The sequence below is a fragment of the Schistocerca nitens genome, chromosome 1 (assembly GCF_023898315.1).
Source record: "Schistocerca nitens isolate TAMUIC-IGC-003100 chromosome 1, iqSchNite1.1, whole genome shotgun sequence".
NCBI lineage: Eukaryota > Metazoa > Arthropoda > Insecta > Orthoptera > Acrididae > Schistocerca > Schistocerca nitens.
The window spans coordinates 1,028,895,073-1,028,921,647 of record NC_064614.1 but is presented as its reverse complement, the minus strand read 5'-3'; the positions used below and the strand labels follow the sequence as shown (position 1 = coordinate 1,028,921,647).

Here is a 26,575-nt window from a genome sequence, read left to right as displayed (position 1 = left end):
TCAAGAGAAAGTTTCATTGTGGAAAACACTATAAGCATCTCGCACTAAATTTTGAGCTTCTGTTAAAGATCACCAATCTTGGGGATTTTGCATGTGTGTAAATTTGGCATGTCCCCCCCCCCCCTCCCCCCGCTCCTGCAACAGTGTACTGACCCGTTTTGTGTACCAAAGAGGATCAGGTCTGTCAATTGTTAATTTATTTGGTATAAATCTCTCATTTGCTGCTAATACTATTTCCTTAAATTAAAGCAACATCTGGTCTACTCTTATACTGTTAACTTGGAAGAAGTGGAGATTGTCTCTCAGGAAGGTGTCAAGTGAATTTTTATCTGCTTTTTTGGATAGGTATATTTTTCATTTATTTTTGGAGGATTTGGGGGTTACAATATTCAGTCTCGCTATGACAACCCTGTGCTCACTAATCCCTATATCTGTTTTGATGCTCGTTATTAACTCAGGATTATTTGTTGCTAAGGGGTCAAGTGTGTTTTCACAGCAGTTTACTATTCGCATGGGCCCATGAATTAACTGTCGAAACACTTTTCAGAGAATGCATTTAGCACAATTTCGGATGTTGTTTCATGCATACCTCAAGAATTAAACATGTATTTTCACCAACATATTGAAGGTAAATTAAAGTCACCACCAACTAAAATCGTATGAGTCAGGTACAGGACTGAAAGCAAACTTAAGTTTTCTTTGAACCTTTCAGCAATTTTATCATCTGAATTGGGAGGTTGGTAAAAGGATACAATTATTATTTTATTCCGGTTGCCAACAATGACCTCTGTCCATACTAACTCACAGGAACTATCTGCTTCAATTTTGCAACAAGATAAATTACTTCTAACAGCAACAAACACGTCACTGCCAACCGTGTTTAGCCTATCCTTTCACAAGACCATTAGGTCCTACGCAAAAATTTAGGCTGATCTTATCCCTGGCTTTAGCCAGCTTTCATTGCCTGTAATGATTTTAGCATCGGTGCTTTATATTAGCACTTGGAGCTCTGGTACTTTCCCAGCACAGCTGCAACAATTTACAACTGTTGTGCTGATGGTTCCTGTATCTACATTCTTCCTGTGTTCGGCCAGTACCCTTTGTGACTGAAGCACTTTTTGTGTTTTCCCGAGACCCTCTAGCCTAAAAAACTGCCCAGTCCATGCCACACAACCCTTGCTATCTGTGTAGTCACCTCCTGTGTATAGTGGACACCAGACCTATTCAGTGGAACCCAAAACCCAACCATTCTTTGGCACAAAGTCAAGGAATCTGCAGCCTACATGGTCACAGAACCTTCTGAGCCTCTGATTCAGACCCTCTACTCGGCTCTGTACCAGAGGTCTGCAATCCATCTTGTCGACTATGCTACAAATGGTCAGCTCTGCTTTCATCTTGCAAGCAAGACTGGCAGCCTTTACCACTTCTGTTAGCCACTTGAAACCACAGAGAATCTCTTCTGTTCCAAAGTGGCACACATCATTGGTGACAACGTGAGCCACCACCTGCAACTGGCTGCACCCTGTGCTCTTCACGGCATTTGGGAGGACCTGTTCCACATCTGGAATGACTCCACCCAGTAGGCACATGGAGTGCACATTGGTTTTTTTCCCCTTCTTGGCAGCCATGTCCCAAAGGGGCCCCATAACGCGCTTAACGTTGGAGCACCCAACTATCAATAATGCCACCCTCTGTGATTGTGCAGATCTTGCAGGCTGAGAGGTTTCCTCTAAAACAGGACAGGCGATGGCATCTGGCTCAGCGACGGTGTCAGCCACAGAGAGCACCTAGAGCCTTTTTGTCAGACTAACTGGGGAGGCCTTACGTGCGGCCCCCTGAGAAGTCTTTCACCACCTGCTACACCCCGGGGTGACTAACTCGACGACAGGTGAGAGGCCAATCTCAGTGCGAGTCGTAACTGGGCTGGCCACCAGTGAGGACCGATTGGAGGATTATCCCCACGGCCGGCCCACAACAGTGGTGCCCATCCACTGCAGCCTCAAGCTGTGTAACCAAAGTCATCGCAGCCTGGAGCTGAGAGCAAACTGTCACCAACTCGCCTCGCATCCACACACACAACTCACAATTCTTATACACACTAAAGACCGTGGAAAGCTAAATTACCCAGATAAACTGACTGTCAGCATGTGCTGCAGAAATCTGCTGTAGACACTGATGAAAATGCAGGGACTGTGTCTAATAAATTAGATTATTATGCAGAGATTCAAAAACCTAACAACCAAAGCACTCAGGTGAAACTAAATAATTCGCCCCTGATCAGGAACTTGTAATATTTTACAACATCAGTTTACTTTCTGATGTAAACAAAAACACGAGAACTGTGGCTATTAAATATTAAATTAATATGTAGAAACTCACGAAACTAAACTATTAAAGCACATAGATGATATTATAAAATTCTCTCCTGGTTAAGAACTCATAAAAGTCACAAAATCGGTTACTTCCCTGTTGCTGTGTCTGTCTCGGCTGGCTGCTGCTGCCTGACTTCATAAATATAACACATCAACGGATGTCAGTAGCCAGGGTAGAATGTACTAAGTTTTTGTGTGTACATGTAGATGAGAATCTTAATTGGAAAATTCATATTTTGGATCTCCTAAAGTGACTAGATTCAGCAACTTTTGCAATCAGAATAATTGTGAATTTTGAGGATACTGAAATTAGTAAGGTAAAATACTTTGCATATTTTCACTCTCTGATGTCATACAGAATAATATTTTGGGGTAACTCAACCCTTAGGCAAAAAGTATTCACTGCTCGAAAGAAAGCGGTTAGAATAATAGTTACACATCTTGTAGGCATCTATTTAAAAGGTTAGGAATCATACAACAGCCTCACAGTACATTTACTCAGTAATTAAATTTGTTCTCAACAACATGGACCAATTTAAAAACAGCAGTGACATTCATGATTAGAACACCAGAATAAAGAAAGACTTACACCATACTCTACTCAACCTATCTTTGGCACAGAAAGGGGTAAAATATGCTGCAGTAAAACTTTTTGATAAATTATTAGGTTAAATAAAATGTCTGGCAGAGAGCAATAGTCGTCTCAAAAATAAATCAATATCATATCTCGTTAACAACTTCTTCTACTCCATAGATGAATACTTGAATATGAACAATGGAACACGTAACCAACTAAAGTGTAATTATTTGAATCACGTCCATCTCAGACCTTTTAATGAACAAAAAAATGTTTGTACCTAATTCAAACTATGACCATGACAATTTTTTAGACAATCAGGTGACACAAATATTGAAACATAACAACTGATTGAGATATATGTAAGAATGTTTCCAAGTAATATTGCAAGAACTTTAGGAGAGGTTACTATTGGTGCTTTGAAAGATGGTGCCATTAGTCAAGATTCCAGGGAAATACTAATTAAATGAAAACATCAGTGTGAGACAAGTGGATATAATTAATTATACTTCCTTACACCCTTCCTGCAGCATAAAAACGTATGAAGATTATTCCAATGGCCATTGAAGGGTAAAGTGTTTGATGCGGCTGGATTTTCTAAAGGTATCAGTGAAACAAACCATGCTGCTTGTCTTGGTGTTTCCAAAAATGGTCTTCCCACTTCCATGGCCTTCAAGAATGTAAATACTGGCCTGAAAGTAGAAAACTGTTTTGCAAAATAAAGTTTTTTATCAATTGAAAGGTGTAATGGAATTACCAAAATTCACACCATGAAGTCATTTTCTTTCAATGTTATAAATGAAAATAAGAAAAGGCAATCACTCATCTAGAGCAGATCACTGCATGTCAAGAAACATGTATCACTCCCACAGATATCATGATGACAAGACAAGACTGATTACAGCATGCACAGTACATTTAAACAATCATTCTTCCCGTCCTCCACGCATGAACGGAATAGTAAAAATCGCTTATAACTAGTACAATGAGATGCGCCTTCTGCAGTGCACTTTACAGTGGTTGACAGGATATAGATGTAGGTGAGGTTGACCACATTACCATATTTTTATTAACAGCAGATTTAGAACTTTGTTGCAAGCTTTCTTGCTGTTTCCTGCAATAGACAGTTTTTATTTTCAGCAAATGCAATTTTCTTTTTTCTACAACACACAAGAATTTATTTCCTTGTGTTGCAAAACATGGAATTATCACCAATTCTACTTCAATGGTACAACAAAACTTTTCAACTACTATGCAGCCTGTGTGTGTTTCTCCTAAGGAGAATTATCAATACACTTCTCTCATTACCGCCTTATGATCCCTTAATTGCTTCTCATGGTCCCTTATTTATCTCTCATATCATCTGCTTGTATCTCATTGTGGATACTTTAATCCCAATATCAACGAACAGAAGTCTCTGAAGTGGGAATTAACATGTTTCTTCTGTAACTCCAAGTACAGTTCAACATATATGTACAGATTAATGCTGCCTACCAAATAGAAGAATCTTTTAGCAGTGAACAGACAAAGAAAGGACAATAAAGTCTCTTTTGATCCAAATCTTGATCTAAAGACACAAAGTCTCTTTTCAGTGACAAGCAAAACACAGCTTAGAGACTTGTAGAAATATTATGAAAATAGTAGAAGGGAAAAGCAGAGAATACAAAGGACCAAAAGTATAGATACAGGCAGTTTAAAATGAGTAAGCAACAGTTAAGTAGGAAAGTAATAGATAATATGTGAGGCTGGTTTGTGGACAAAATGAATGGGAACAGGAGAGTGGGTGATAGCAGGTGAAGAACAGGAACTACATAAACAACTACACCAGCAAATTGTGTCAGCTACATTTGGCATCACTTTAATTTTCCCCGAGTCCCCTTCTATTCCATTCACTAATGGTATATGTTAAGCACAACTGTCTGTAAGGCTCTGTATAAGCTCTAATTTCTCTTATTGTCCCATCATCTTCATTTCTGATACATATACAGGAGATATCAAATGTTGCCTAACTCCTCCTGAAATTTTTCTCTGTCAGAATTTTAATAGTGGACCCCTCTATGATGCGTAATACATTTCTTGTAGCACTAGGGTTTTATGACCATCCTCATCACATTCTTACATTTTCTGTATAAACTTGTGACAAAACATTCCAAACTTATTTCACTTCCCTCTATCTCCTGTAGGGGTTCCAGACTGTCAAAAAATATTCAAGAATCAGAAGAATTAGGACTGTATAAGTTACCACTTTTGTGGCAGTCATTCTAATTTATGTCACACTGGATACATACTCTTAGATGCTAGTGGAGATTGAGACCAGGGGGCTTTCATAACAAGGGTAAGTTGCTGTTTATCCATTTGTGCAATTCAGAAAAGTTGCTACTGTTTGGAGGTGAAGGCAAGGCAGTTGGGGTAATCAAAATCTATGGATTTTGAATCCTTATTTAAAAATACCACACTTCGTTGACTAAGATGTTCTGTAACAGGGTGATCTAATTGTCTACCTGGATATCTGGTAGTGGCCTTTTACCTGGGTAGATAGTTTGATAACAATCATTGCAAAAAATGTAGAATGCTGTGAAACTGCTACAACAAAGCTGGTAAATGATGGCCCTCCATGTTAAGAAGTATGAAATGTCTGTGTCAGGACAAGAACAGGAGGTAGTGAGTTGATGTATGGAGCTGATCTTGCAGTTGGATCAAAACAAAAAACTGACTCAAGAGGTTAGTGTGTTGGGAGCTATAGGAGCATAGAAATGAACAAGTATATTGCACAAATTAGAAGGAAGAAGTATACCACTTTTGGAAGTTGTGGAAAGAATACTGAGGGGGAACATCCCTCATTTTAGGGTATTATGGGAAGGAGCCAAAGAATATGGTCCAGTTATTTTCCTCAGGGATGGCACTGAGTGATAAAGTGGTCCTTTGTAGCTGGTGAGCAAGTGTTGAAAGACCAAGTCCCAAGTGAAGTTGTTACTGTATAATCTATAGTACAGCGATGATAGTAATTGACAATATCAGATGCGAGTGCAGAACTGACTGACTTTTCACTGGTCAGCCATATTTCTTTCAGCCACGATGAACACTATTGGCCAATCAATGTACTCAAGTGGCAAGATAAGTGGCATGCTCACTCTGCGAATGTGGCACTGCGACGAGACTGTGCCCTCTAACAGCCATCTAGATCCATTTCTCTGGTGGGCATCTGCAGAGCCAAATATCAGGTCCCTTCCATTTGAAACAGCCACATCCAGGCCAAAATGCCTCAGATGGTGCCATGGAGCATGGAATGCAGGCATGGGCAAACCCCTAGTGCCTTCGGCCATTGGCTGTGGAATGGGAGAGTGTTCGGCGTCACTGTGCTTGGGGGTCTAAGACACCTTGTGGATGTAGAAGGGATCTCTGGTGCAATAGTGCAGACTCGTAAGCTGCTGCCAGGGGCACCCTCTGTGTTTCAACAAACATAACCTGCCACCTGTGGGCTTTGCCAATATACAAGCGTCAGTACTCCTGTAGGTTCAGGCTCACATAGCCACACCACGAGTGTAACACTGGGAGGGACACGAGTGGGGCTCTGAGGGTAGCAGAATCAGAAGATGAAGCAGGGTCCACAGTTGCCACCCTTGGAGGAGCACAGTGTGCTACAATTATTAATCGGTGTGGTTCAATACGTGTTTGAAAACAGGGTGAGGGCTAAAGTAGTCGCAGAGGAATCGCAAACATTTTTCATTTGCTGCCTAATAGGTGGACTGATAAGGTTCTACGCAGAATCAGAGAGGAAAGGAATATGTGGAAAACACTGATAAGGAGAAGGGACAGGATGATAGGACATCTGCTAAGACATGAGGGAATGACTTCCATGGTACTAGAGGGAGTTGTAGATGGCAAAAACTGTAGAGGAAGACAGAGATTGGAATACGTCAAGCAAATAATTGAGGACGTAGGTTGCAAGTGCTACTCTGAGATGAAGAGGTTAGCACAGGAAAGGAATTCGTGGCGGGCCGCATCAAACCAGTCAGAAGACTGATGACCAAAGAAAAAAAAAAAGTCCATATGTGACATTCCCCTTCACCATTCTAGGAAGAATGGAATGGAGGGCTGCAAATACAGAGAAATCTGAGGAGGCAGATGCCATGAAATGTAGATCATTATCAGAGAACAGTGTGCACCACAACCCTTTAATGGTCAAAACCTGAGCCAAGGCTCAGCTGGTCATAGTGGACACCATGCTTACAACACTATGGGTACTTTGAATAAGTGTGCACAACGAGCAACAACATTGATCCTGAAAGTGGGCCTGCACAAAATTGAGATGGATTCTCTTGTGTACATAGTTCTGTGTAGGCAGCGCATACACAACTTTCCCACTAGAGCGCGCCCCGCTAAGCACAACAGCGCAGGCGCAGCGCTCGACCGTCTCTGCTCTACGAGATGGCGCTACCATAAAGACGGACCAAATTCTGCTTCCGCCGATCCGCGTATTAATATGCAATGCAGCCAATGAGATTGCTGCTAACGTAGAACCTTTTCTCCTCGTGGATCACACTCGCCCAGTGATACCTGAACGCTCGAGGTATTATAATGAGTGTACAGACCTCAGATTAGTCAGTCTGCATTAGTCTGTAGTCAAGTTTCAGTCTGCGCCTAATAAAATTATCATATTCCTGTACATAGCCATGAAGAGAAATGTATAGACACTTTGCCAAGTATCAGAGATATGTGAGAATAAGATTAACGTACCAAGACCAAAGGAACTTCAGATTGTCAATTGTAAATAGCATCCAGAATCAAGTTAAGTAAGGTTTATGATTTTTATTATTTTAATAAATTTGTTTGAAAATTAACCAAGTTCTGTTTAAAGTTGGTCACCGTCAATCTGCTACTCTAAGCGTGCAAGTGGCATTTCTATCGTCTGACCTAACGGCAGAAGATAAACACGCTACGATAAGACCACGAGACATATTGCTGACACTCGCCTACTTCGTTAGAGCGATAAGTCAAATAATCTGATGGTGTGTGTACCGAAGGTCTTACAGTACGCAAACCACAGATTGAATCCCAAGGGAGGCAGAGTGGAGAGGTGGGAGGGGGAGAATGTAGGCCACGGGGTTAAAGACTGAGAGGGCATTGTCTCATGCCACGCACAAGCCATGCAGCCATGGACCATTGCTTTGATGCAGCCATTAATCCCTGGCCTGTACATATGTCAGTGAGATAGTGCCTTCATCAAGGTACCTTCCATTAGGAATGTGGGTGCACACAATGACTGTGATGACTTTCAAATCACAGAGTACAACAATCAGCCATCCTTTTCTTACAGGTTTTATTAGGCAAATCTAGATTTCGGCTAGTGCCTACCCATTACCAATGCACTATTTCACAGTATCAGTGCATGTCCTAGTATGTCAATCCCCTATCCTTCAGGCTTCTGTCACAGTTCGTTCATTAATAGGGCCTTCATGTCGGACATCCCTCAATATCCCCAGAGCAGCAAGTTCAACATCCATTGGTGAACATCAGCCAAGATGACCACATGATTCACACCCATCTCAAGTGTCCAAAAGGATGACATTATCGACAATTGGGCTTCTGCGAGAAACATGTTTCCAGGAACTGAACTCATCTGCCAACCAGAAGATGAGGTAAGATGGCCAGCCATGGATCAGGTAACACAAGACCTGCCACAAGGTGGGATCCTGGTGTATGGTGGCAGTGACATGGGCAGCCATAATGAGAAAACCATCCAGTGTTTGTTACTGCTTAATACTGATGTGGAATTGGAGGACCTACTGTTGACTGAAATCAGGGTCTGAACCAGTGGGTAGATGCGGCAATGCATCACCATTGGTATTCTATGCCATGGGCTTGTTCCGGATACTATAATAGTGTGCACTCAGGAACAATGCCCAGCGCTGGAGGTGTTAGGCTGTTGAGTCCATGAAGCTATAATAATGCCACCAACAACTTGTGATCAGTAATTATGGCAAACTGTGTCCCACAAAGGTAGACATGAATTTTTTAAATGGCAAACACTATCATCATTGCCTCCTTTTTGGTCTGGGAATAGCTGCACTGTGAAGGGGTCAGTATCAGTGATGCATATGCAAAAGGTTGTTCAGAGGCATTCCCATTCCTGTGCACAAGCATCACCCCAATGACATACGCATATGCATCAGCTGCAGTAACTAAAAACTGACCAGAAGAGACTGCCGTGAGGCAAGGGGCGGATTTCGGCATGATTTTCAATTGAGTAAAAGCCCAGTTGCAAACAGTGGTCCACATGTAGTGCATATCCTTTTCCTGTAACTCACTGAGGGGTTGCACAATGTGGCCCGCACATGGTACGAACTTGGAATAATAGTTGATTTTGCCCAAAAACACCAGTAATTCAGCTAAGTTTGTGACACAAGGTAAAGATTCTATTGCAGCAAAATTCCGATTAGTTGGCCTAATACCTTCTTTGGTGAGCCAGTGTCCCAAATAGTACACTTCCGACTGAAAAAAACCTGCACCTCTCTCAACGACAATGCTGGCCTGTGTCCTGCATGGTTGTGTAAAGGATACAGAGATTCTGCAAATGCTCCTGGTGAGAGGGTTCCTTGACAATGAGATCACCAAAGTAATTCATGCAAGCAAGAATATGCTGTGTCAGCTGGTCCAGAAACCTTTGGAAAATTGTGGGGACCAGTTCAATGCCAAATGGGACCTGCTTGCACTTACACAAACCAAAAGGTATATTAATAATAATGATGTACTGCATTTTCTCATCTAAGGGTAACTGGAGCTAACCATTAGTGAGGTGAGTCTTGGAGTAGTATTTCCCTCCAGCAACCTCAGTGAGACAGTTTTCCAGGCAGGGGATAGGATACGTTTCCACCTGCAACTGGGCACTGATTGCAGCCTCAAAATCCCAGCACAATTTGTGAACCACTGGGCTTGTTGGTGATGACTAGGGAAGTGGTCCATGTGCTAGATTTCACTGGCTTGATAAACCCTGCAGCCTGGAAATGATCTAGCTTCTGCTTCATATCAGGTTGTAAAGCACTGGAATTGGTCTGGCAAAAACTAGGTGTGGCATCCAGCCATGGGGTGATGTGCATGTGAAAGTCTGAGGCACACCTCAAATCAGGCAGACGAAAACTTAAGAGCTGAGATCATCCAGTTCCTGGAAAGGAACTGTGGTTGGTAGCCAACAATGTTGGTAGAAGGTGGGTAGTCAGCGACAAATAATCTGATGAGCCACAGAAGCTTTCACAGGCTTCAATGTTCGGGAACTACACCCTACCTAATCCATGTAATACCAGCTGCATTTATCTAAGGTATCACATAGAATATACCACAACTACCAATAGGATAAACAAACAGCTGCTGAATATCATGTAGTGTTCTGAGTTGCGACACTACCAGTGATATATCAATATACACAAACACAATAAACATACACAAGCACAAACCATTTCAGATGAGAATAGCTCGAGGTTCCACCAAGACCTTCTCATCTGAAATGGGCCATTATCAACCAACATGCTACTTAGATTATATTACACATCCAAATACAGTATATCTACATATTGCAACTTATTTTCACCACACTCACTGTATTACTTTTTAAAATTTTTCTTTGACATTTGCATTATATAAATTATATTTTCATCAACCAGACAGAAACAAATTGTATAGAAACATTTTAACAATTGTTAAGCATTCAATTCGCTGTAACTTTAGACAAATTTTCAATATTACGTTCTTTATATTATTTAAAAAATCATTAACAACTGTATACCAATAATATTGTAACAATGAGAAGTCTTTGCTGTTAGATTTAGAAGCATTCAACCCACCTTACATTTCAAGGTAGTAGTTACTCTGTACTGTTAATGTTATAAATAAATGAGAATAAATAAATACCCACAAGGAGGAACAGAACCATGTCCGTAAATCATCAAATGCAGTGAGAGTAGGGAGAACATGGGTGACCACAGTTGGGAACATGTTGTCTGATTTATCTAAGCAGTAGTGGCCCATATATTCACCTAGAAACAGACATCCTGGTGAGAAATGCAAAGTGTGAGAAACGACTTCTGCGTGAATAGGTTGCCTGGGCAGAGAGGGGTTTGGACCACTGACTGCAGCACTTGTAGAAAGTTCTGCTGCACTCATGGAGTGGGTTGCACAAATTTGACACACTGAGCAGAGATGCACCTATTAGACACAATGAGCAGAGATGCCCCTCTTCACCACAGTGCATGTGGACCCCCAGAAATCCAGACATTGTGCTCAGGAGAGAGCAGAAAAACATGGCAGGCATGAAGGGAGTGATGCTGTTACCCATCAATGACATGTGATGGGAGTCTCAGACACTACAGAGATGTTGGCCAGCTATGAACCACAACACTGCTGCAACCAGAGGGTCATCCTACTGTCCTACACCTGCAATGTTGTGCTGTGGCATGTTAACCACCACAACTTGTGGCATCACAATGAGTCATTCGTTAGCAGCCTTCACAATCTTGAATGAGTGTGTGATGAGCAAGATGTCCTCGAAGGATGGGTTATCAAGTTTCAGCGCCACTGTGTGGACCTCAGAATTGGATGTCATCTCAACCATGACATCATGAATCATGGAGTCTGTGTAAAAAGCCTTGCAGCCATGATTAACACAAGTGAAGTCACATTTGCAGCTGAGACTTCGCAAGTCAATGATCCAAGAGTGGTATGATTGTCTGGGTTGCTTTGGTATTGGTGAAACTCCAGCACGGAGGCAAGCACATGTTATCTCTGGGAATACTAATTAGTCAACAAAGTGCTTATCTCCTGAAAGAAGAGCATGATAGCATCAGACAGAGGTGCGAATCTGTGGAGTACAAAAAACATGTCCAGTGACATCCAAGACAAAAATAAGAATCACTGCAACAAATCATTCATGACTTGAAATGCTGTCAAATGTTGTTTCAGTCAATACTCATATGTGTCCCAGTCTCCATAGTGTCACTGAAAGGTGAAAATGATGGAGCACAAATGGGAGCCATTGCCTGCAGGGGGTCACTGAGGCCTGGAGCAAAGTGACCTCGTGCACTCGAAGCTTGTCCGTTTGAAGCTGTAGCAACTTTTGTAGGAACCCTACATCTGAAGTTGCTGCTGTTGCATTAGCTGCTGTTGTTGCTCCAACAGACAAACCAATTTAATGTCCATGCTATTGAATAACTTCCTTTTTCCCAGTGCTATATCCGCAAGTAACCAGATATCAGCACATGCATCAGAAGCCAGAAGAGAAACATCTGAAGCTTCAAACTGCAGAAGAGAACATGACACCAAGCGGTAGTCAAGCTAAACACAGGAGACTGACAGCAAACAGGACACAGACAAGGACAAATCAAAGCAACATACATAACAAATGAAATGCAAAGCTGAAATCCTCACCACAACGGTGTCAACTGATCAACAGCAAAGAGAGAGACATTGTGACTTGTGACCAGAGAGAAAGATCAAGTGCCAACTGCAGTTGTTATTGAATGGTCCATAGTACAGCAAAAAATATCAGATGTGATTATAGGACTGATGGTTCACTGGGTGGTTGCATTTGTATTGGCATGCATATTCACATGGCATGACAAGTGGTGAGCTCACACTGCAAATGCAGAACTGTGGCAATACAATGCCCTCTAACGGCTAACTAGGTCCATTTCTTCCAGCAGGCTTTCAACTTTTGCACAGTCAGATACCAGAGTTGTGCGTATGTGGAGATATGGCACTGCATACTGGTAGAGAAATTGCTTCTCTCTGCAAATGATGTGTCCACAGGTGAGCAGAATGAATGGGAGAGACATCTCTTTACGTGAACAGGTGGCACTGCTGATTGCAGGCTTTGTTGATTAGTAGTATGCTTGGTGTGAACCAAGCTTTTACTGAGTCACCAGTGAAGTGGAGGTTGATATTCAGGACAGTGCCTTGTTGGGTCAAATGAAATGAATATGGGAGAAAGTACTAAGGTACTGGAAGGAAGTGTGTAGAGCATTCTCACCCCAAGCCCAAATCAAAAAAGTCATCAATCAGTATTAAGTCAAACTATAACTTGCCAGCTGACATGAGTAAGGCTGCTGTTTTGTTATAATACTAAGAAGTCTCATCTCAAAGAAAAATATCAACATACAAATGAAAGAAGAAAGTGCTAACCCTCAATTTACAATGGATTAGTTAGATCATGTTATCTGTTAAGTTTGCAAATGCACCACTTGCTGGTAACAAGTAGTTTCATATGTGCTGCTAGGATGTACTGTTTACAATATAAACTGTTTTGTCTTATTGTATTTATGATCTTGTTTTTTAATTTAACCATATGTATTAGCTAGCATGCTATGTATCAGCATGTTATAATTCAAAATACGCTGTCATGTGTTAGCACTTTCACTGCTGCACACCTCATTTGATGAATCATTTCATAAAGGGGTATTCTTGTATGGTGCTGGGGGACTGTTCAAAACTAAATAGTATAAAGTTCTAGCACAACAAAAGAAATTAGGAACAATGAGAATACATTAATTAACTGTAATATCTTCAAAATATAGTACATATCCATTCTTACTTTGTTTCCAAATTTTCATCTTGAGCATATATTTTGACAGTTCTTGTGGAATGCTCTGACCTAACTGATAAATAATCCTTCCACCATGTTTTAGCATACAGCAAAAATATTTTGCACCTTTCTGTTCTCACTGACTTCTCCAAATTCTTTTGGGCAGTAATTACATTCTGTGATAGTTGCTGGCTTAAAGCAGGCACCAGTGACACTTTAACTTCCACTGTTCCAACTGGTATAGTATTTTCAGCTCCTAAAAGGAAAACTAAGTTTGTAATTTTGCTCTGCACGAGATCTAGAACAATATCAAGTATGTATCAAAATACATGGTCCATTCAAATTAATGTATTCACCACCAATGTTCAACATGCAATAACATCTCAGAGACAGTAGGTCACAGCACTAGCAGTGGAGGGTATATGAAGCTTGTTGAGGGGATGCGAAAAACAATGCAGTCATCATAACGCAGAAACAGAGCAATTTATCAGACATTCAAAACAACATGATCATTGGCTTTGGGGCCAACAGTGGAAGCATTACCAAAATTGCTATGTCTGTAAGCCATTTGCATGCTGCTGTGGTCAAGTATACTGTGCATCTCTAAATGGCACTTTCCATAACTGGTGCCAAGGCAAATGTGGTGCACCATAGGCCGTAGATGACAGGAATGAATTGTGGAAGTGTGTACGAATGTACAACTGTTGAGCAATTGACTGCCCAGGTAAACCAAGGGGCTACCAACAGTGTCTCCTCAATGACTGCTCACCAAATGTTGCTGTGTATGGGCCTCTGCAGTAGGCCCCTTGTTCATGCAGCCATGCTGACTGCTTGTCATTTGTGATGGAGGCTGGAATTTGCAAGTGAGTACCACAACTGGACATCCACTGAGTGACAAGTGGCCTTTTCAGATGAATCACACTTTGTGCTCCATCAACAGATGGCTGTTGTTGTGTACAACATGAAATGTCTGAAAACACCCTGCAACACTTATCAGAAGGGTCCAGGCCAGAGGAGGGAGTGTTATGGTCTGGGGAATGATTTTATGCATTCCCTGGGTGAATTTGTCATTATGAAAGGCACAATCAATCAGAACAAGTCAATATGTCCATTCCTACATGTGGTTTGGTTTTCTTTGGCTAGATGGCTTCCACCAGCAAGACAATACAACATAACACACAGTTCACAGTGCATGTGTGTGGTTCCAAGAGCACCAGGATGGGTTTACCATATTCCCCTAACTCCCTGAATCTCAATCCAGTCAAGAATCTGCAAGACCACCTTGGTCAGGATGCCCACGCCATGGATCCTCAACTGAGAAAGCTTTTGCACGGCTCTGGAGTCAGTACTCAATAACCTCTTCCTACACATCTCACAGCAATCCTTTCTGAAAAAGGTGGTTATTCAGGCTTTTGACAGATGGTGACAATGTGATTGGACAGTATAGAATCTCAAATTAAATCAAAATGTTCTCCGTCAGCTGCACTGTCTTGGTTGTTATAATTAGATAGAAACTGCAGGTAAGTAAAATAGGTGAAGTACAAAAATTACTGTGCATGCAAAACTTTAATATATTTGATTCACTCTTTCTTCAGCCTACTGTTATTGTTGTAGTTTCCAGTCTGAAGAATGGTCTGATACAGCTCTTCATGATAGTCTATCCTGTTCAACCTTCTTCATTTCTCCATAACTAGAGAAAACTAAATCCATTTGAACCTGCTTACTGTAGTAAAGCCTTTGTCCTCCTCTACAATTTCTGTTCCACACACTTCCCCTTCCATTACCAATCTGGCAGTTCCTTGAAGCCTCAAGATGTCTCTTATCAAGTGATTCCTTCTTTTAGTCAAATTGTGTCATAACTCCCTTTTCAATGTAATTTGATTCGGTATCTCTTGGTTACCTGCAATTCTTATGAATCTTACCAAGATGGGAGGCTTGCATGCATCAACGATGGTGATGGACGTACCATAAGGCCAATCACAATGCATTGATATCTGTGGAGATACCAGTAAAAGATATGGTTCTGGAAGTGAGGCAGCAGGCTTTTCAATAGTTGCAGTAGAAACAGCCTGGATGATTCTAACATTAGCCAACATGGCCTTGCTGTGCTGTTACCGTGAACAGCTGAAAGCAAAAGGAAACTACATCCATTATTTTTTGTGAGGGCTTGTAGCTCTACTGTATGGTCAAAGTATGAACAGCATAGTGAGTGCATAATTGTAGCCAAGATAGAGACAAAGCCAACACTCACCACAGTAGCACAAGTTTGTATGCCAACTAGTTCCACAGATGACAAAGAGATGAAAGGGATTTATAATGCGAGAAATAAAATTATTGAGCAAGTTAAGTGAGACAAAAATTTAATTGTTATGGGGAACTAGAAGTCAATAGTAGGAATAGGGAGAGAGTGAAAAACAGTAGGAGAATATGGACTGGAAGAAAGGAAGAAATCAGAAGCTGCATGGTAGAATTTTGCACAGAGTATAATTTAATCAGTGTCAACACTTGGCTGTATACATAGAAAAGACCTGGAGAATCTCGAACATTTCAGATTGACTATATAATGTTAAGACAGAGATTTTGAAACCATATTTTAAACTGTCAAACATGTTTAAGGGTTGATACACACACTCTGCTCATAATTTATTGGTTATGATTTCAGATTAAAACTGCAAAAAAGTAGGAATTTAAGAAGATGGGACTTAGATAAACTGAAAGAACTAGAGGTTGTGTTAAGAGTTTCAGAGGGAATATTCAGCAACAACTGATGGAACCACAGGAAATGAACACAAAAGAAGACAAACAGGTAGCTTTGAGAGATGAAATAGGGAAGACAGCACAGGATCAAATAGACAAGGCTTAGCAGAAATTCTTGTGTAAAAAAAGAGATTTTGAATTTAACATAGATGATGATATGAAAAGGGCACCAAATGGAGCAGACAAAAGGAAATACAGCTGGAGCAGACAAAAGGAAATACAGCTGATTAACAGAAAGTATGAAATTGCTACACACAAATTGCTAGCAAACAAGTGGGAGGCTGTAGAAGCATGCACATGTAGAAAGATATATGCTGCCAATATGAAAATGAAACAGACCTTTGGAGAAAATGGGAAGCAGCTCTGTGAATATCAGAAACTCACATGGAAAGCAAGTACCCCAAGCAAAGAAGAGAAAGTTAAAAGATGGACAGAACATAAAGAAATACTATAAAAAAGCAAATGAACTTGAAGACAATGTAAACTTAGGCTTCTGCAGCCATTGCCAATGTCAATAAAATTCTTCTGGGCTGTTGACTGCACTGTCAATATATAAAATACTCTGAAGTTTTGGCCGCTATTTGAAAGCCTTCCTCAGGGCATTGCACTAAACTGAATGCTGAATGAGAGAGACTTTAGATCTTATATACAGAGTCTGCCAGAAAAATGTATACATACTTTAAGGAACAAAAAGTATTACTTATGTGTTTATTTTACATTTAGCTTACACATGGTTACTTTAAATGTTCAGAATGTTCACCACTGATGACTATACACATAAAAAAACAATGAGGGGTCGCCACAACTATGTCAGTCAATGTTACAATGGAGACCGCTGCACATGTCGCTGTAATCTCTTGGTGAAGTTCCTCCAGCGTGCGTGGCTTACGTCGATAGACGTTATCTTTTACAATTCCCCACAAGTAAAAGTCTGTAGGTGCTAGACCTGGCAACCGTGGAGGGAACTCAATTGTCCCTCTTCGTCCAATCCAATGCCTTGGAAAATTGTCATCCAGGAAGGCTCATACAGCTAGGTGGCAGTGTGATGGCTCTGAGCACTATGGGACTTAACATCTATGGTCATCAGTCCCCTAGAACTTAGAACTACTTAAACCTAACTAACCTAAGGACAGCACACAACACCCAGCCATCACGAGGCAGAGAAAATCCCTGACCCCGCCGGGAAACGAACCCGGGCGTGGGAAGCAAGAACGCTACCGCACGACCACGAGATGCGGGCTAGGTGGCAGTGTGGTGGCGCCCCATCCTGTTGGTAGAAGACCTCATCATCAGCTCCATAAGTGCACGTATACCTGGAAAAATTGATGTGCGTAACATTTCAGGTACACTTCTCCAGTGACAGTAGCTTCAAAGAAAAAGGGTCCTACTAAGCCCCTAGTGCTCTACTGACTGACCTATCCAAGACAGAGATGAGGTACTGCCAGATGTAAAACTATGAGGATGGGCCCTGGGTTGTGCTTGGATAGCTCAGTTATTAGAGCACTTGCTAGGGAAAGACAAATGTTCCAGGTCTGAGTCCCAGTCTGCAACACAGTTTTAATCTGCCAAGAAGATACAAATCAGTGCACACTCCACTGCAAAGTAACAATTCATTCTGTAATCTAAAAGGAGATGTGGACAAGGCCTTGCCTGCAGTTTTTGAGGGTGTAGTGGGCGGTCATCTCCAAGCTGTGACTAACATTGGCCCAATGATGCCTATTGCTACGGTTCTCAGGCCACTCTCAGTTCATACAGGTGACTGGCTAAATTGTGAAGATTGCTGATCTCATTCACAGGCTGCAAGCACAGCTCACAATTTGTAGCTTCATACCCACAGTTGCTCAGGGTCGTTTGGTTTGAAGTTGAGTGGAGAGTCCAAAGGCTCCATTGGTTCCACGACAGTCTTGACTGCAGATTTCTGGACCTGCATTATGAGAAGGAGAATTCTAGGACTCAGTGTTGTGACATGCCGATCATTCAAAGTGCCGCCGCGCAATTACGCGCGTCCTCTACATGCGGCGTTGTCTGCCAGCCATGCAGCAGCCGCGTCACCTAAGCGGCCAGCCGGTCAGCGTCCGCCAGACTTGGACTCAGAGTTGATTTGAATGTTACCGTGTTCACATGTCTTGCTTTGTAAACTTGCCCTGTGACTCACATGTGTTGCGCCGTTTTTGAAATATATGTGTTCAACTTGACGTTATAACAATTGGCGACGAGGTAGTGGATTTTTCCTTTTCATAGCTGACCCGCAGGTTTCCATGGCTACTTTAGAACAACTATTGCAAGGTCTAATAGAACAGCAAGCGCTTCTCACATCGGCGATTCGCGATTTCATCGCGGCGTCAAATGCGGGGCGTTTCTCGTCGTTGGATGTACCTCCTTTTCCTCCTTACGACGAGATGGCAGAAGACTGGGCTGATTATGAAAAACATCTTCGACAGCACTTCTTGGCATTTCATGTCACGGATGAACAACCATGTAAATCTCTGTTCCTTTCCTGGATTTCACCTCAAATGTATTGGTTGTTGTCGCAATTGGCTCCTTTGAAGGATCCTGCGTCTTTGTCCTTTGCTGAAATGTGCTCACTTCTGTCTGTCTATTTTCAAAAGCAAACGCATATGGTAGCCTCTCGTGTTACCTTTTATCATTGTCAAAAACAACCGAATCAATCCTATAGCGCATGGGCTGCTGAACTTCACGGCCTCAGTCGAAAGTGTCAATTTGTTACTGACATTCACAAAGAATCCTATGCCGATTCCATGGTACGGGATGCTATTATCTGGTCAGTGCCCGACAAAGAAGTTCGGCAACGTGCCCTTCAGTTGGCAAATCCGACTCTAGATGAAGTTCTCTCCATTGCGCAGTCTTTTGAAATTTCTCGCGCCGCTGGGGCGCGAATAGAGGCGTGGGGTGATGTCGGGGAAATACAGCCGCTGTGCGCTGTTGACGACGCGTGCGGTGCGCCCCGCCAGCCGATGTGGCCGCAGTGCGCTCCCACGCGCAGCCTCGGCCTAACCGTAAACAACCCGCTAAGAAACTGCAGCAAAACCCCCGGCAACTTCCTTCATGTCCGCGGTGTTTTACGAAACATTCACGCGAGGATTATCCCCAACGTTGGGCTGTGTGTCACAATTGCAAAAAGAAAGGTCATGTGTCTTCCGTTTGCAAATCCGACCGCATACATGATGTTCATGAACGTGACGCTGATTCTGATTCTGTGTTGTCTGTCAATTGCACTTCTTCCCTTTCAGGGAAGTTATTCCTCACTGTCCAAATCTTTGGTCGAGATGTTCGCATGCAGGTGGATACCGGTTCTGCTGCCACTGTAATTAATTCTCAGACGTATCTTCAGTTGGGTTCTCCACTCCTGTCACCTATCACTCGGCAATTACGGACGTACAATAAACAGAAGATTTCTCTCTTGGGACAGTTTCATGCTGAGGTATCTTACAAATCCATCGTTCGCACTGTTCCCATATTTGTGGTCGACCAGAGCTACGCAGAAAATCTTTTTGGTTTCGATGCCTTTCGAGTTTTTGGGTTCTCCATAGATGACTCTGTCAATATTGTCTCTGATGCTATTCCTTATGCTCAATTGGATTCCTTGTCGACGACGTTTTCGTCCCTTTTTTCTCCTGGGTTAGGCCGTGCAAACGACTTTGAAGCTCATATCACGCTCAAACCCCCTGCTCGGCCCATTCCTGTGGCCCTTCATGATCGGGCAAAACGGGAGTTGGATCGTCTCACTACTTCAGGGGCTTGCTTCCTGTCACTTCCAGTGAGTGGTCCTCTCCTGTCGTTGTCGTTGCTAAGCCAAATGGTGATATTCGTCTCTGTGGCGATTTCAAAGCCACTGTAAATGCTCAATGCCTCATCGACACTTACCCTATGCCCCGTCCTGAAGAACTGTTCAATAAACTTGCTGGAGGCCAGTATTTTTCTAAAATTGACCTGTCAGAAGCTTATCATCAACTTCCTCTCGACACTGCTTCCTGGCAGTTTCTGGTTCTTAACACGCCTTTCGGCCTCTATCAATACTAACGCTTGCCATTCGGGGTTGCTAGCGCCCCTGCTCTCTTTCAGTGATTCTTGCAACAATTATTGCTCACTGTCCCTGGCTGTATCAATTACATGGACAACATTGTTGTCACTGGCTCCACCACTGAAGAACATCTTCAAAATCTCCGCACCCTTTTTCATGTCTTACAGACTGCCGGTCTTAAGTGTAATCTTCAGAAATCACAATTTTTTCAGGCATCTATCATGTACTTGGGGTTTCAACTCTCTCGGGATGGTATTTGTCTGCTTCAGCAAACTGTCGCTGCGATCGATGCCCTTCCTCGACCTACATCTGTTAAGCAACTGCAGGCCTTCTTGGGGAAAATAGCATACTATCACAAGTTTTTACCATCTGCGGCTTCGGTGGCTCAGCCTTTGCATCGCCTGTTGCATAAAAACTTGCCTTTTCAATGGTCCTCGTCATGCGATGCGGCTTTCCAGAAATTGAATACTATGCTGAAACAGGCCCCGTGCCTGGCTACTTATCGACCTGGCCAACATCTTGTTCTTGCCACAGACGCCTCTCAATACGGGGTCGGTGCAGTCCTTGCGCACTGTTTTTCTGACGGTTCAGAACAACCCATTGCTTATGCCTCCAAAACGCTCACGGATGCCCAATAAAAGTATTCTCAAATTGAAAAAGAAGTTTTGGCCATTATTTATGCTCTCATAAGTTTGGTGTTTTTCTATATGGCTCGAAATTGCATCTTGTTACGGATCACAAACCACTTGTTTCCTTGTTTCATCCATCAACGTCATTTCCCAACAAGGCTGCACACTGCCTCTAGCGTTGGGCTCTTTACTTGTCTCGTTTCAATTATGAGATTCATTTCCGGCCAACGGCTCAACATGCAAATGCTGATGCTCTGTCTCGCCTTCCCATGGTTCCTGATCAGGCATTCGATAGGGACGAACTTTTGTGTTTCCACCTGGATGTTGCCGAGCAGCGGGTTGTGGACGGGTTCCCCATCACTGGGGACTGGCTGGTGGCTGCTACGAGTTCTGACCCTACCCTCTCCCGGATTTTACGCTGTATTCAGAAGGGTTGGCCAGATCGTCCGTCCGCTAAGACTTCTGATCCGTTGCGGAACTACTACACTTTGCGCTACCGCCTCACGGCTAGGGATGGTTTTTATCCTCCTCTCCACTGACAATGTTTCGCCGTGTGTCGTGGTACCTGCACCTTTGTGTGCTTCGGTCTTGCCCCTCCTTCACCAAGGGCACTGGGGTGGGTCTTGCACAAAATCTCTGGCGCGCCTTCATGTGTACTGGCCTGGCATCGACTCTGAAATAGCACACATGGTCGCCGCCTGCGGCCCTTGTGCGTCACAGGCCTCTGCCCCGAAGTCATCTTTGTCACCGTGGCCTTCGCCTGAGAAGCCCTGGGAGCGCATTCATGCTGACTTTGCGGGACCCTTTTTAGGTACTTATTGGCTCCTCGTAATTGACGCCTACTCTAACTTTCCTTTCATTGTCCGTTGCACGTCGCCTACCACCGCGGCAACCACCAGTGCTCTCGCCCGCATTTTTTCTTTGGAAGGCCTCCCCTCTACTCTCGTTACTGATAATGGTCCGCAATTTGCCTCTTCTGAATTTGCGGATTTTTGTGCTCGTCACAGCATTATGCATGTCACGGCCCCGCCATTCCATCCACAATCCAACGGTGAGGCTGAACGACTGGTCCGCACATTTAAGGCTCAGATGCGGAAACTTCTGACTTCTTCTGCTGCTGATGATGCGCTTCTCCAGTTTCTGGCGTCTTACCGTTTCACCCCCATGGGCGACCACAGCCCGGCTGCGCTCTTACATGGCCGACAGCCCCGCACGCTACTTTATCTTCTGCGGCCTCCCACCTCACGGCCGTGGGTGCCTTCGCTTGGCCGGTTCACCGCCGACGACCTCGTCTGGGTACAGGGATAAGGCAGGAGGCCAAAATGGAGCCCGGGCCGCATCTTAAGACACCGTGGCAGACGCCTGTATGAAATCCAGACGGACACGGGTGTTGCAGTGCGTCATTCGGACCGGCTTCGGCCTCGTGTGCCAGCAATGCCTGTTCTGAATGCCGCTACACCACTTTTGGCCCTACCTGACGCTCGGGATCTTGGTATCTCTCATTACTCACAATGCAGCCCTCTCACCGTCATCGCGATGCCAGCACAAGAACGGACGCCACCAGGAGACGTGCCCATGCAGGAACCAGATGACCATCCTCTGTCAGAGCAAATTAACTCGCCTCCTCCTCCAATGGGCGCCGACACATCGCCCATGTCTCCTGTCATATCAACTGGACTTGCCGCAATGGGCAGATTGGTGCAGGGGGCCCCAGCAGATTCGACCCCTACGTCTCCTGTCATCTCGACCCGTTATCATCGGGGACACTTCCGTCCGAACAGGAAGCCTCCTCCTCGAGACTTTACAGCGAGTCAAACAACGCCTAAGGATGTTAGCCATCTCCAGGACACCTCCATCGAGACCAGTGCAACAATTTCAAAGGGGGAAAAGTGTTGTGACTTGCCGATCATTCAAAGTGCCGCTGCGCAATCACGCGCGTCCTCTACATGCGGCGCTGTCTGCCAGCCATGCAGCAGCTGCGCCACCTAAGCGGCCATCCGAGCAGCGGCCGCTAGACTGGGAGTCAGTGCTTATTTGAATGCTAATGTGTACACATGTCTTGCTTGTTAACTTACTCTGTGACTTATATGTGTTGTGTCGTTCTGAAATATATGTGTTAAACTTGACGTTACAACAATACCCTTTCTTGTTGGATCTTCTCTGCTTCATCTTATGATAGGTAATGTACCTAAGTCTCAACAGATTCTATGATATCCTCTTTTGGAACTCATTATGGTGTGATTGCAAAATTCATCCCCTTGACCAGAATTTGTGTGGCTGCATCAATTAAGGAGTGGCTGGAAACTTCCTCATCCGACGGTCAGTGATATTGTTGCTTGATGATGTGGGTTGTTGAAAGGTTAACCTGTTGACCTTTTCCCAGTCTCCTATCTCCAGCTTCCCTGTCAGGAAGAAGTGCAATTCACACAATTTGCTGTTTTTGTTGTCAAGGCTGATAAGAATGTGCAGGATCTTTTCCCTCAGCAAAGCCCTACTCCCTTGTAAACAGAATTTCTTAGTTTTGTTTATATGGCGCATCAGCTGTAAGAATTTTGGCACTCTGTTAGTGCTCCTACATCTCTTCAAGAAGGCAAGATCATTCAGCACTTTACCTCTTTTCAGCCACAGCAATTCAATTTCATAGGTTAGTTAAATATAAGCACTGGCTTGCGCAGCCATCGTCATTGTCAATAAATAAAATTGTCCAATGATTTGGCCACTACTGCAAGTGGTTTTTCTCAGGGCTTTGTGTTGGGCTGACTGCTGAATGAGAGAGACTTTAGATCATATAAAGTATTGGAGGAAGCTGTTTACATAATTTGATAGGGTACTTGAGGACAGGAGGAGGGATGTTAGGAGTTCTCTATTGGTCTTCACATTATTCCTTCTCATTGGTGGATAAAGATGTGCTTGATTGATGTTTACATTATTTCTTGCCATTGGTAGAAACAGACAAATTAGAAACAGACGTTAGTAGTGATGTAATGCTGTTTTCTAATGGTAAAGATGTGCTTGACTGGTGTTTACATTATTTCTTGCCACTGGTGGAAAAGGTGAATTAGAAATTGTTGTTAGCTGTGATGCAGTGCTGTTTCTAATTTGCCTGTTTCCACCAACTGCAAGAAATAATGTAAATACCAATTAAGTAAATCTTTACCCACCAATGCTAACAAATAATATAAAGACCAATAGAGAACACCTGACACCTCTCCTCCTACTCTCGAGTACCCTATCAAATTATGTAAACAGCTTCTCCACTATTATATAAGATCTAAAATCTCTCTCTTTCAGCAGTCAGCTCAGTCCAAAGCCCTGAGGAATGCCACTTGCAATAGTTGCCAAAATGTTGGACAATTTCACATACTGACAATGTGGTCAACAGCCCAGATGAATTTTATTGACAGTGACAAAGGCTGCACAAGCCTTTGCTTACATTTAATCAACCAGTATGGGAAGGAAGTATACAGAAACATTAGGCAGATTGAACCGCTGCAGCTAAAATGAGGTAAATTGCTGAATGATCTTGTCTTCTTGAAGAGATGTAGAAACACCAGCACAGTGCCAAAATTCTTACGGCTGATGCCCCGTATAAAACCAAACAAGGCTAAGAATATCAGTTTACAAGTGAGTGTGGGAAAAGATCCGGTACATTCATATCAACCTTGACAACACCAACAGGAAATTGTGTGAACAGCATCTCTTCCTGACAAGGAAGTTGCAGATGGAAGACTGGGAGGTCAGCAGGATAACCTTTCAACAACCCACAACATCAAGTGACAATATCTCTGACTGTCAGAAGAGGAAGTTCACCAAATTGCAGTCAACATTGACAGAAGAAGAATCAATGTTGGACACGCAAAGGACAGTGGTCAACATCTCCACCCACACCTTAATTGACGCAGCCACACAAATTCCGGCTAAGGAGATGAATTTTGCAATCACACCATAATGAGTTCTGGAAGAGGATATCATAGAATCTATTGAGACTTAGGTACATCAACGATCACAAGATGAAGTGGAAAACATCCAACAAGAAAAGGTACAAGTACTGACTCATGCAAAGCCACCCAAATGAAACATCAGCAGGGAGGGATGCCATGCTATCATGGATGTGAAGAAGAACCCTCACTTAGTAGTGATACTCACAGACAAGGGCAACATCACTGTGGTACTGGACACAATAGACTACAACAAACAAATGGAGGATCTTCTTAAAGAACTGATTTATAGGAAACTTAAGGATGATCTGACAGCCAAGATAATCAAATCAACACAAGCACTGTTGAAGCAAACTCAAATGAACTTCAACATGGCCAAAAGACTCATCCCGCAAGCTCTACAGGCACCAAGGAAGTATGGGGTACCAAAGGTCCACAAAGAGCATTTTCCTTTAAGATCCATAGAGGATAGTAATAATTCATGGACCTACAAACCAACAAAAGAACTGGCACTGAAGCTTCATCATCTAGTGAGCCACATTGATTCATATGTCAAGGACTCCACCCATTTTGTGACACTTTTAAAAGGAAAATATGTCCTAGCTACAGATCTGATGGGTAGTTTTGACATGAAGTCTCTATTCACAATTGCACCGGTGTCAGACATGATGATCAACTTACAAGAACGCATGGCACCAGACATCTGCAAACTAGTGCGTCACTGTTCAATGACCACCTGTTTTAGTTGAATAGTGGAATTTTATGAATAGATGGACAGTGCAGCTATGATTTCCCCTCTCTCCCCTATTGCAGCAAACATATTCATGGAGGCATTGCAAGAAACAGCTCTCCAGTCCAATCCATCATGCCCTGACTGCTGGCTCCGATATGTTGATGATCCCTTCATCTTCTGATCACGTGGAAAGGAATAACTACAGAAGTTCCACCAACATCTCAATCAACAGCATAGTAAGATAGAAATTACTATGGACATTGAAAAGAATGGGTTGTTGCCTTTCCTTAAAGTGGAAGTTAACCAAAAGCCTGATGGTAAACTGGGACAGAGAGTATACAGAAAGGCCACCAGCATTGCAGGTACCTCCACGCCTTCTCCCACCATCATCCTTAGCAGATGTAGTCTGCCTTTCACACCTTAACCAGAAGCGCCCACAGAATAGTGATGACACGTACAAAATCTCAGATTCATTTTTGGAGCCAATGGTTATGGCAAGAATATGACAGGTAAAACTATGACGACAAAGTATGGAGGCAATAGGGAAGAGCAGCAGCAGGACACACAGAACACTGCTCTAATACCTTATGTACAATGGGTCACTGAATGTGTGGGCAAAACTCTCCACTAAGCTGGCCTCAAGCCAATCTTTCAGAGGAATAACAAAGTAAAATATATATCTAAAAACAAAGATGATGTGACTTACCGAACGAAAGTGCTGGCAGGTCGATAGACACACAAACAAACACAAACACACACACAAAATTCAAGCTTTCGCAACAAACTGTTGCCTCATCAGGAAAGAGGGAAGGAGAGGGAAAGACGAAAGGATGTGGGTTTTAAGGGAGAGGGTAAGGAGTCATTCCAATCCCGGGAGCGGAAAGACTTACCTTAGGGGGAAAAAAGGACGGGTATACACTCGCACACACACACATATCCATCCACACATATACAGAC

The 26,575-nt window shown here is 43.1% G+C and overlaps 1 protein-coding gene across 1 annotated transcript in view; it reads right to left on the bottom strand.

The window, feature by feature from the left end:
* The window catches only part of LOC126196750 (centrosomal protein of 76 kDa-like), a 143,316-nt gene that overhangs the window by 47,032 nt on the left and 69,709 nt on the right, over positions 1-26,575 (bottom strand). The window contains exons 4-5 of the mRNA XM_049934589.1: positions 13,529-13,775; positions 3,467-3,641 (exon numbers count right to left, since the gene is read on the bottom strand). Of these exons, the coding sequence (XP_049790546.1) occupies positions 3,467-3,641; positions 13,529-13,775 (422 nt within the window). The remainder of the gene's footprint in view (positions 1-3,466; positions 3,642-13,528; positions 13,776-26,575) is intronic.